Source organism: Loxodonta africana, chromosome 15 (assembly GCF_030014295.1).
Source record: "Loxodonta africana isolate mLoxAfr1 chromosome 15, mLoxAfr1.hap2, whole genome shotgun sequence".
Classification (NCBI taxonomy): domain Eukaryota; kingdom Metazoa; phylum Chordata; class Mammalia; order Proboscidea; family Elephantidae; genus Loxodonta; species Loxodonta africana.
Window position 1 is genome coordinate 16,390,321 of NC_087356.1, and position 12,847 is coordinate 16,403,167.

The 12,847-nt window shown below is 37.7% G+C and overlaps 1 protein-coding gene across 13 annotated transcripts in view; it reads right to left on the reverse strand.

Moving 5' to 3' along the window:
- Positions 1–12,847, reverse strand: part of TMCO3 (transmembrane and coiled-coil domains 3) — a 79,132-nt gene that overhangs the window by 18,807 nt on the left and 47,478 nt on the right. For all 13 annotated transcript variants that reach the window (XR_002786668.2, XR_002786670.2, XR_002786669.2 and 10 more), the window contains one exon: positions 12,163–12,358. Coding sequence is in view for 9 of the 13 variants with exons in the window: in XM_023552672.2 (XP_023408440.1) it covers positions 12,163–12,358 (196 nt within the window). In the remaining 4 variants the exon portion in view is untranslated. The remainder of the gene's footprint in view (positions 1–12,162; positions 12,359–12,847) is intronic.

A 12,847-nucleotide genomic window follows, 5' to 3' on the forward strand; every position in this document is an offset into this window, starting at 1 on the left:
GAGAAAATAAAACTATAGAAGATAGCAACAACAGACATATATAAAGTGAACTTTTAAAAAGATACCATTTGCAATAGCATCAAAAACATCAAACACCTGGGAATAAATCTAACAAAAGAAGCATACAATCTTTACACTAAATACTATAAAACATTGCTAAGACAAAGAAGACCTAAAAAAATAGAATGATGTCATACTCATGGATTTGAAAGCTCAGTATCACCAAGGTGTCAATTCTCCTTCAACAGATATACTGTTTCCTTGGAATTTCAATAAAAAGCTTTTTTTGTGTGTGAAAACTGACAAACTAAACCTAAAAATTTATATGGAAATGGTAAAGACCATGAATGGCCAAGACAATCCTGACAGAGAAGAACAAGTTGGGCACTTACACTACGAGATGTCAAGCCTCGGTGTAGTACCAAAAATCAAACCCCCTGCTGTCAAGTCAATTCCGTCTCATAATGACCCTACAGGACAGGGCAGAACTGCCCCATAGAGTTGCCAGGGAGAGCCTGATGGATTTGAACTGCCGACCTTTTGGTTAGCAGCTGTAGCTCCTAACCACTATGCCACCAGGGTTTCCTTGGTGTAGTACAATTGATAATTGGACTACACTAAAATTAAGAACTTCTGTTCATCTAAAATGCCATTGAGAGACTAAAAAGGCAAATCGCAAACTGGAAGATATTAGCAAAAATATATCTGACATGGAATATTAATCAACCATGATAAGGAGTGAATTACTGATACATGCTACAACATGGATGAACCTTGAAAACATGCTAACTGAAAGAAACCAGGCACAGAAAAAGACCACATGTTGTATGATTCCATTTATATGAAATACCCAGAGTAAGCAAATCCCGAGAGGCAGAAAGTAGATTCGCAGTTGTCAGTGGGTAGGCAGGGAAGAGAAACGGGAAGATACAGAGTTTCATTTGGGCTGATGGGAATGTTCTGGAATTGGATAGTGGTGACTGCAAGTAGGAATCGACACAATGGCAACGGGTTTGGTTTTTGGTTTTTTGATGGCAGCACAGCACTGTGAGTATGCTAAAGACCTCGAATTATACATTTTCAAATGGCATGTTTTGTTATATAAATTTTATTTCAATTAAAAAATATTTATCCAGCAAATAATTTACCAGAATATATACAGAACTCCTACATACCGGTAAGAAAAAAAAATCGACTGCATAGAAAAATAATCTGAAGACTTTAATAGGCACATCCCCAAAAAGGATCTCCAAATGGCACCATGAAAAAGATACTCAACATCATTTGTTATTAGGAAAATGAAAATTAAACTCTAATAAGATACCACTACCACCAAAGACTGACCATACCAAGTGTTGGTGAGGGTATGGAAAAAGTGAACTCTCATATACAATATTGGTGGGAGTGTAAACTGGATAATCCCCATGGAAAAGCTAGTAGTAATTACTAAAGCTAAATATCTGTATACTCTTATGACATAGCAATTACACTACCAGATACTGTATTTTTATGCAAATGATGTGTATCTTCTCCATGTGTTTGCCAATTGCATCCTCCCCGAGAGGTATTTTCATAAGTGCCACTATGCCAATTTTTTTTTTTACATGTTGTGTAAAAAAATTAGCATGGTGCACTTACGAAAATATTGATAGTTAAGGTAATTTCCATTACTACAAGGATCCTTCACGTTGCTCTTTTTACCCATCCCCACTTCCCTCCTCTCTTCTCTCCCACCTTAAGGCCTGGCAACCACTAATCTGTTCTTCATTTTTATAATTTTGTCATTTCAAGACTATTAGCTAAATGTAATCTACAGTCGGTAACCTTTTGTGACTGGCTTTTATGGCTCTAATTCTCTGAAGATTCATGCAGGTTGGATGTATCAAAAGTTTAATTGCTGAGTAGTATTCCATGGTGTTGGCAAAGAATATTGAATATACCATGGACTACCAGAAGAACAAACAAAACTGTCTTGGAAGAAGTACAGCTCCTAAGAAATGAGGATGGCATGATTTCATCTTACGTACTTTTCACATGTTATCAGGAGGCACCAGTTCCTGGAGAAGGACATCATGCTTGGTAAAGCAGAGGGTCAGCAAAAAAGAGGAAGACCCTCAAGGAGACGGACTGACGGTGGCTAAAACAAGGGGCTCAAACATAGCAATAATTGTGAGGATGGTGCAAGACCAGGCGGAGTTTTGTTCTGTTGTACATAGGGTTGTTATGAGTTGGAACTGGCTCGATGGCACCTAACAACACTTCCATGGTATAAGGAGCCTAGGTGGTGCAAGTAGTTTGCGAATGGCTGCTGACTCAAAGATTGGTGGTTCGAACCTACCCAGTGGCTCTGTGTAAGATAAGGCCTGGCATTCTGCTTCTGTACAAACCTTTGTTGTTGTTCTTAGGTGCCATTAAGCTGGTTCTGACTCATAGCAACCCCATGTACAACTGAATGAAACACTGCCTGGTCCTGTGCCATCCTCACAATCATTATGCTTGAGCCCGCTGTTGCCGCCACTGTGCCAGTCCATCCCCACAAAGATCTTCCTTTTTTTTGTGGATACTCTACTTTACCAAGCATGTCATCCTCCAGGGACTGGTCCTTCCTGATAACATGTCCAAAGTAAAACGAAGTTTTGCCATCCTTGTTTCTAAGGAGCATTCTGGCTGTACTTCTTCCAAGACAGGTTTGTTTGCTCTTCCGGCAGCCCGTGGTATATTCAATATTCTTTGCCAACACCATAATTCAAAGACATCAATTCTTCAGTCTTACTTATTCACTGTCTACTTTTCACATGCATATGAAAAAAATGAATGAAATACCATGGCTTGGGTCAGGTGCACCTTACTCCTCAAAGTGACATCTTTGCTTTTTTTTTTTTAACACTTTAAAGAGATCTTTTGCAGATATGCCCAATGCAATGTCATTTGATTTCTTGACTGCTGCTTCCACAGGTGTTGATTGTGGATGCAAGCAGGATGAAATCCTTGGCAGCTTCAATCTTTTCTCTGTTTATCATGATGTTGCTTAGTGGTCCAGTTATGAGGATTTTTGTTTTATGTTGAGTGGCAATCCATACTGAAGGCTGTAATCTTTGATCTTCATCAGTAAGTGCTTCAAGTCCCCTTCACTTTCAGCAAGGAAGGTTAAGTCAGCTGCATATCACAGGTTGTTAATGAGTTTTCCTCCAATCTTGATGCCACGTTCTCTGTACAGTCCAGTTTTTCAGATTGTTTGCTCAGCATTCTGTACAGGTAACAGACAAGGAAACCCTATGGAGCAGTTCTGCTCTGCAACACATGGAGTCACCGTTAAGTCAGGAGCCTACTCAACAGAAGCTAATACCAAGGACAACATTCCATGATATAGATGTACCACAGTTTGTTTAACCATTCACCTGTTGAAGGGTATCTGGGCTGTTTTTGGCTAGTATAAATAAAATTCGTTGCCGTTGAGTCAATTTCAACTCATAGCGACCCTACAGGGCACAGAACTGCCCCATACAGTTCCCAAGCAGTGCCTAGTGGATTCAAACGGCCGACGTTTTGGTTAGCAATCATAGCTCTTAACCACTATGCCACCAGGGTTACCAATATGAATAAAGGTGCTATACACATTTGTGTAAGGGTTTTTGTCTGAATATAAGCCTTCATTTCTCTGGGATAAATGTTGAGGAGTGCAATGACTGGTGTGTATGGTAGCTGCATGTTTTGTTTTTAAGAAACTGCCAAACTGTTACCAGAATGACTGTACCAGCAATGTATGAGTGATCCAGTTTCTCTGCATCTTTGTCAGCATTTGGAGTTTTCACTATTTTTTATTTTAGCCATTCTGATAGGTATGTAGTGATAAGTTCATTGTGGTTTTAACATGCATTTCTTTAATGGTTAACAAAAAAACCAAACCCATTGCCATCGAGTCAATTCCGACTCATAGCGACCCTACAGGACGGAGTAGAACTGTTCCATAGACTTTCCAAGTAGTGCCTGGTGGATCTGAACTGCCAACCTTTTAGTTAGCAGCCGTAGCTCTTAACCACTACGCTACCAGAGTTTCCACCTAATGGTTAATGATGTCGATTATCTTTTCACTGTGCTTACATACCATCTGAATGTCTTCTTCTGTGAAATGTTCCTTTGTGTCATTTGTCCATATTCTAAATAAACTATTTGCTTTTTATTGTTGACCTTTAAGAGTGTTTTATGTGTTGCCACCAGTCCTTTGTTGGATATGTGGTTTGCGAATATTTTTCCTACTCTGTAGCTTTTCTTTTCATCCTGTTTACAAGGGCTTTCACAGAGTAAAAGTTTTTAGTTTTGATGAAGTTCAATGTATCGGTTTTTCTTTTTAGGATTGTGCTTTTGGTGCCAAGTCTAAGAGCCCTTTACTTAGCCCTTGATCCCAAAGATTTTCTCTTAAGTTTTTTCTAAAAGTTTTATGGTTTTTCATTTTAGTCTGTGATCCAGATTAATTTTTATGGTAAGGCATAGATGCAGGTTCCTTTTTTGTTGTTGTTAAACCTATGGATGCCCAATTGCTTCGGTACCATTTGTTGAAAAGGCTAGTCTTCCTCCACTGAATTGTTTTTGCACCTTTGTAAAAAATTATTTGGGCATATTTATCCAGGTAAGTCTATTTCTTGGTTCTTGTTCCATTGATCTATGTATCTATTTCTCCAAAAATACTACAGTCATGATTATAGTATTGACATCTTTACTATTTTGAGTCTTTGAATCCATAAATGTGTTATGTCTTTTCATATATTTATGTCTTCTTTGATTTCTTTCCTCAGCACTGTAGTTTTCAGCATACAAGTTCTGTGCAAGCTGCATAAAATTTAGATCTAAGTTTTTTAGTTTCATTTTGTTTTTTAAGTAATTGTATATGGTATTGTGGAAACCCTGGTGGCATAGTGGTTAATAGCTAAGGCTGCTAACCAAAAGGCTGGCAGTTCGAATCCACCAGGTACTCCCTGGAAACCGTATGGGGCAGTTCTACTCTTTCCTATCGGGTTGCTATGAGTTGGAACTGACTCGACGGCAATGAGTTTGGTTTTTGGTATATGGTATTGTTCCTAAAAAAGAACATCATGTCGGGAAAAGTAGTGGGTCAGTGAAAATGAGGGAAACCCTCAATAAGATGGATCAACACAACAGCCGCAGCAATGGTCTCAAACATCTAACAATCCTGAGGATGGTGCAGTCTATTTTATTAATTCTTTGTGTTTTTTTTTTGTGTGTGTGTGTGTGTGTATGTGTGTGTGTGTTTTTTATCATGGTAAAATACACATAACATAAAAATTTGCCATTTTAACCATTTTTAGGTGTACAATTCAGTGACATTACTTTCACAATGTTGTGTATCCATCACACTATGGATTACGTTTTTAAATCCAATCTGCTAATTTCTATCTTTTAATGGGTGTACTTGGACCATTTACATTTAATGTAATTATTGACATGTTAGGGCTTAAGTTTGATATTTTTTGTTCCATTTTTTATTTGTTTTCTTTTTCCTATGGGTTACTTGTACAACTTTCAGAATTCCATTTTGATTTATCTACAGTGTTTACTTTGTTGTATAGCTTTATCAGTTGCTCTAGGTACTATATTAAATACACGTAACTTAGAGTAGCCTGCTGGTATCACCATGTTAGCAGTTCAAGTGAAGTACAAAAATCTTATCTTCCTTTATGTCCCTTTATACTCCTTGGTTTATGATATAACGTCTTAAATATTTCCTTTACATAATTTTAGAATCACATCAGGCAGTGGTATAATTTCTTGCTTCGACTCTCAAACATAATTTAGAAAACTCCAGAAGAGAAGAAAGCTTAATATATTTATTCATATTATTGTTTACCATGTTCCTTCTTCCATCTTGATATTCCAAAGTTCTTTCTTTTATTGCTTTTGTTCTGTTCAGAACACTTCTAGCAGCTATTCTTTTATAGTGGGTCTGCTGGTTACAAATTCTCTTAGTTTGCCTTCATCTGAGAAAGTCTTGACTTCTCATTTAATCGTTAAGTGTATGTTGGGTGCAGAATTCTGGATTGACAGTTCTTTTCTTTCAGCACTTAAAAAATATTCTACCCCTCCTTTCTGGCATCCATTATTTTTGATGATAAATCTGCTGTATTTAAAATTGCTTTTCCCCTTAGGAAGGTGTCTTTTTTTTTTTTTTTAAACACAATTTTGAATTTTTTTTGTCTTTAGTTTCTAGACATTTAATTATGATGTAACTTGGTATGAACATTTCTGGTTTTATCCTGTTTGATGTTCACTCAGCTTCTTGAATCTGTAGGTATACATCTCTTGCCAATTTTAGGAAGTTTTCAGCCATCATTTCTGTGAGCACTTTTTTAGTCCCATTGTCTGCTCTGTTTCCAGGACTCTCAAGACAAGAATGTTAGATCTTTTGTTATAGTCCCATAGGTCCCTGAGGCTATGTCAACTTTTTTTCCCCTATTTTCTCTGTTGTTCAGATTGGGCAATTTCTATTGTTCTATCTTCCAATTCACCAATTCTTTCCTTCATCCCCTCCATTCTGCTATTGAATACATCCACTGAGGGTTTTTTTTTGTTGTTGTTACTCTATTTTTCCAGTTCTGAAGTTTTCATTTGGTCCTTCTTTATATCTTCTATTTATTTGCAAAGATTTTCTATTTTTCCCCCTCCCCCTCTGGCTGACCTCAGGCTCTTGAGCCCAAGGTTTTAACCACTGTACTTCACTCTCTTGCAACATAAAAATAAATGAAACAAAAACCAAATTTGTTTCCCCCCTCTCATCCCCTCCCAATGTCATACCTCATCTCTTCTTTTTTCTTAATACAACAAATACTTACTTTTTTTTTTTTTTTACTGTTATTGTCGCTAGGTGCCACTGAGTCGATTTTTACTCCTAGCGACCCCGTGTGACAGACTAGAACTGCTCCACAGGGTTTTGTAGGCTTTAATTTTTACAGGAAATTGCTAGGTCTTTCTCCACTGTAGGCACTGGGTGGGTTCAAACCACCAACCTTTTGGACTAGCAGCCAAATGCTTAACTGTTGCATGACCAGGGCTCCTTTCTACAGCTTTAATAAGGTATAATTGGTGTATAATAAACTGTGCATATTTAAAGTGTACAATCTGATGAGTTTTGACAAATACACCCATCTTTGAAGCCATCACCACAATCAAGACAATGGACACATTCATCTCCTGCCAGAGTATCCTTATGTTCCTTACTACTCCTGTCGCTAGGCAAACACTGATCTATCTGCTCTTTGTCACTATAGATTGGTTTGCCTTATCTAGAATTTTCTATAAAAGGAATTGTACAGTATGTACCGTTTTATACTTGACTTCTTACGCTCAGCATAATTCCTTTGAGATTTACCCAGTTGCAGTGTGTATCACTGCTTTGTTCCTGTTTATAGTGGAGTATATGTGTGTATCAAAATCTGTTTATCTATTAACCCATGGATGGACATCTGGATTGTTTATAGCTTTGGGCTATTACCAAAAAGCTACGATGAACATTTGTGTGTATGGCTCTGTGTGAACAGATGCTTTTCTTTCTTTTGGGTAAATTCCTAAGAGTGAAATGGCTGGGTCATATGATGTGCTAGTAAACTGACTCTTGGGGGTAAGAAAAACAAAGTCCAGATTTATATCATTTGCTGATTTCCCTGGTGTAAATATTTCCCCTATACCTGATTTCAAGCTACCAGTGGTTTAATAATGAGTTTGCAATTTTTCTGAAAATTTAACAACTGGTTCTTGTGAACAAGATTTTCTACTTCTTTATTGAGACTTTCTATTTTTTCATTTGTGTCAAGTGATTTAATAATTGCTCCTAGGATCACTTTTCTTGTATTTTATTTTGATAAGTAGGATAGTTTGTCTCCTTTGTGGTTACCTTATTATTTACCCCTATTTTCCTAAATTTAAACCTAACTTTTATTTCTTTGTATCGCTGTATCTTCGTTTCCATATGGAAGGTGTATGATTACATTTCTTAGTCTCTCTTTACTGTTTTAATGTTGTCTTCTTTTATATAACAATATCACTGTTACCCTGTTTTGAGCTTTTTTTTTTTTTTTTTTTTAAATCTTGTTGTGTTTTTTTGATTCCCTGTCTGGGTTGACTTCTGATTGCTCTGCCCAGTGTTCTAGTCTTGGGTTGATACTTGATATTATTGATTTTCTAACCAAAGAACTCCCTTTAGTATTTCTTATAGTTTTGATTTGGTTTTTATGAATTCCCTAAACTTCTGTTTATCTAGAAATGTCCTAATTTCACTTTCACATTTAAGAGACAGTTTTGCTGGATATACTATTCTTGGCTGGCAATTTTTTCCTTCAATTTTTTAAATAAGTTCTCCCATTGCCTTCTTGCCTGCATGGTTTCTGCTGAGTAGTCCAAGCTTATTCTTATTGGCTCTCCTTTGTAGGTGACTTTTCATTTATCCCTAGCTGCTCTTAAAACTCCCTCTTTATCTTTGGTTTTGGCAAGTCTTGGTGACTTTCTTTTAACATCTACCTTACGTGGAGTTCGATGAGCATCTTGGATAGGTATCTTCTCATCTTTTACAATATCAGGGAAGTTTTCTGCCAACAAATCTTCAACAATTCTCTCTGTATTTTCTGTTATCCCTCCCTTTTCTGGTACTCCAATCCCTCATACATTATTTCTCTTGATAGAGTCCCACATGATTCTTAAGGTTTCTCCATTTTTAAAAATTCTTTTATCTGATTTTTCTTCAAATATATTAGTGCCAAGTGATTTATCTTCAAGTTTAGAAATTCTGGCTTCTACTTGCTCAATTCTGCTCCTTTGACTTTCTATTGAGTTGTCTACTTCTGTAATTTTATTGTTAATCTTCTGAGTTTCTGACTGCTGTCTGTCTATGGGATTTTTCCAGCTTATTAAATTTTTCATTATGTTCCTGAATAAGCTTTCTAATTTCTTCAATTGCTTTATCTGTGTGTTCCTTGGCTTGTTTTGCATATTGCCTCATTTCCTTCCTGATGTCTTGAAGGGTTCTGTATATTAAACTTTTGTATTCTGCCTCTGGTAATTCCAGGAAGGCACTTTCATCTAGAAGATCCCTGGATTCTTTGTTTTGAGAGCTTGTTGAGGTGATCACGGTCTATTTCTTTATGTGACTTGATATTGACTGTTGTCTCCAAGCCATCTATAAGTTATCATATTAGTTTATGTTTGCTTACTGTGTTGTAGCTTCTTGCTTTGTTTTGTTTTGATATGCCCAAATGGGTTGCTTGAGTGAGCCAGCTTGATTATTTTCACCTTTGGAGCTCTGACATCCTGTTCCCAGCTGGCTAGAGCTGTTATCAGGTATATCAGTCCAGGAGTCCATTCACTTTTCTTGTATGAATTCAGCTCAGGTGTCCAGGTAGCTGATTATCAAGTATGTGGTACAGGCTCTGTCCTACAGTCTTAAAGGGGCAGGGATGATTGGTGTAGGTACCGGTATCTGGTTGCAGCAGGGGGTCACGCTGTGAACAAGGCAGGGGGTTGAGAACCAACCCCCAAGTGTCTCTGAGGAAAGTGCATCCCTGTTCCCTAGAGTGTGCAGGTAGATGAGTTCTGCAGATGGACCATGGGCACCCAGTGTTTTTTGTTGTAAGGACCAGGAGCTACCAGTTATCCTTGGACCCCTGTCACGGGTGGCTGGGTGACCTGAGTGGACTACCAGTCCTCAGGCTCCTGATGTAGGTAGGTGAGGACCCTGTTTAATAGGCAAAGCAGTGTCAAACGTCAAACAACCACCTCTCCACTGCACAGCTGAAACGGTTGGAGTCTGCCAACAAGGGTCTGCTCTCCTGAAATAGGCCCACACAGGTCCATGCAGAGGGGAAGGGTGCTCAAAGTCCATGGATCGTTTATGCCTGGACAAGAGCGACTTCTGTCCTGAGCTCCCCTGGTTAGTGGAGTTGGCAAATTATCTTTTCCCCCAAATGCAAATTTTTTCCTTCTCCAAGGCCGGGAGGATGGCTCTAGGCACTCAACAGTGCCTACCTCAGGCCCAGAGAATTCAGCCGCTGAAGCTGGCTTGGGGGCAGAGGGGTGGTGGTAAAACATACGCAAGTACTTAGCTTTTGCCTAGAACGCCGTTCTTCTCCGGTTCCAGAGATGTGAGTAGGCTGTGTGGCTAGCTGCTTCTCCCTGAGGAAACTGCGGCCGGATGATAGTAGCCCACCGCCACCACTCCGGGAATGGTGCCCAAGGGCTCCCCACGATCCAAGTCTGGTAACTCCTCTCCGCTTCTAAACCATCTCTTCCTCCCCCTGCCCCTCTGTTTGTTTTCTAAGCTTGCCTTTGATGCTCAGGGCTCCTAGTTTGTCATAAACAGACTCATTTCACTTGTTTTTTCGGGTCTTTGCTGTAAAAAGGGCTCGCCAGAAGCGTCTGTATATTCTGCCGTCTTGGCTCCACCTTCCTTTATCCTCCTAGGATCACTTTTATGATGGCTGTTTCAAAATCCTTGTCAGATAATTCTAATATATGTGTCATCTTGGCGTTTGCATTTGTTGCTTGACTTTTTTCTCGTTCAAATTGAGATCTTACTGGTTCTTGCTATGATGAGAAATTTTTGATTGACACCTGAATATTTTTGTATTCTGTTATGAGATTCTAGATCTTATTTAAACTTTTTGTTTAAGCTGGCTTTCCCTAATACTGCTCTGGCAGGGAAAGGTGGAACATCCCTTTGCTACTGTCATGTGGATATAAAGTCCAGGTTCCTTATTTGTCCCCTGTTGATGCTCGAGAAGGATGCTTGTGTGACTCTCCGTGTGGTTAGATTGGGGCATGATGAGGGCGGGAGGGAGAGGTCCTTACTGACTAGTAGCAAGGTTAAAAGTCCTGGCTCCCTATTTGGCCTTCTCTGACACCACTCTGGCAGGGGTGCTGGGGTGAGTAGCACAGCCTGGTAAGGATGGAAGTCTAGGCTTTCCGCTTGACCTTTGCTAGTATAGATGGGGCCACCATTTTCTCAGTGGTTTTTGGCTGGAGTAGAGTGATTACTGTCTGAAAGTATTTTCTTTCTAGGTTTTCCCTTCCTGGTTCTTTGGCCAGAGTGAGTAGGGTTTTGTTGGGGATTTTTTCTCTGCACCTGTTGGTGTTTCTGGGTTGTTGGCTTCTTCAGCTCCATATTTGTGATGCATGAGGCAAAAAAGAAAACTCAGGAGAACTCATCTGTGTCATTCCTCAGGCCCTGAGTTCCTTAGCCAGTCTGCTTTCTTTTCTTCACCATGCAGAGTTTTCATATATTTGTTTTATGTATAATTTCTAGGACTTTTAGGGGGTTTTAGTTGTAGTTAGTAGATATACTGGAAGAAAAAAATCTATCTTCCTGGAGGCAAAAGTGTATTAATTTACTTGCAGATAGATTCAACTTTTTAAAAATTCATCATTTTTGAGTTAATAAAATCAAGGAATATTCAGAAATAAAAATGTTTAGGAAAGCAATATGGTGACAGCTTATGCTACTTTTTAGCATAAAATCATTTCAATTTTATGAAATCATGAGTGCTGTTGCATTATCATTATCAATAATTTAAGATATTTTAATTAGGGAAATTGTTCATACTTAGACTATATTAGCCAAAGAGTATTTTCCCCCTTCTGCCATGAAAAACCTGTCCTTTAAATAAAGAGAATCTGCTTTCCAAAATAACATATTCTTAAACTTTTTACATTATAGCAATAAAAATTACCCTGTTGACCAACCTGTCCTCATCAAACCTAACCAGAATTTGTTTCTCAAATGTTAATCTTCTATTTTAGGTACAAAGCTATTTGAAAGTTTCAAACAGAGTAGAATGATTAGCAATTGGTTTTTCTGTGGCTTTTACCTTTCCACAAGTAGATTTGTTTACTTAAGCCCTCTAAGTAATGTGGCAGCTTGAGATTACTCCCAAATAGAATTTTGGCAAAGTGCTAAGAGTATGAGTTAAAACAGTTTAACAGGTTTAGTTCATTGTATTATATATTGATGGGCAGCACAATAAACTGTGTATAAAATAAATAATACTAATAAATGTTAAAATATTTTAACCAGTATTAAAAGATAAAGCACTGCGCATAGCCCTCAATGAAACACACTATAAAATGGATTACATAAATAACACATATAGATATTTTGAGAATTACCGTTAACATTATAAAGATGAAAGCAGATATTCCTAAAATTAGGATTTCTTTGTTCCCTTTGCTTTCCATATGTAGCTTTCGATAATATGGTCCTATGAGATAAGTCTTTATAACAAGACATAAAAGAAAAACAGCTGCTAGCGAAAAGAGAATCTGACCAATCAAAACCAGTATTCGCAGTATTTCCATGAAAATGCTAGGAAAGAAAAAAAAAAAAAGACATGTTACTTCGCCTTCAAAACACTATTCTCTAAAATCCAGTAAAATGATCTTTGACTGTTCTTTTTTCTTTAAAATATTACAAACAAAATTACCCAAATAGCACACATTTTTATTTCCAAAAGCTAAAATAAAGCCTAGGAATCATATTAATCTCAAAAATTGAGTTATCTGAATCAAATATGGAAATTGAATTATTTTGCAATCAATACTTTGGAATAAATACATTTTATAGGATGTAAAGACTCCTGACTGACAGCTTTTATATCATAATCAGTGATTGATAATAAAATTCGCCATCAGGAATTAACCTCCGTTTGATGTTCTCTGTAAGGCAATAGTCACTCTGTAATATTAGACTGCAGAGCTTCACCACTGGAAGCATAACTAAAGAACTCCAGCAACATTCAGCAAAACATTTCCTTATTACAAGCCAGAATTCTGAATATCACATCTACTATTTAGT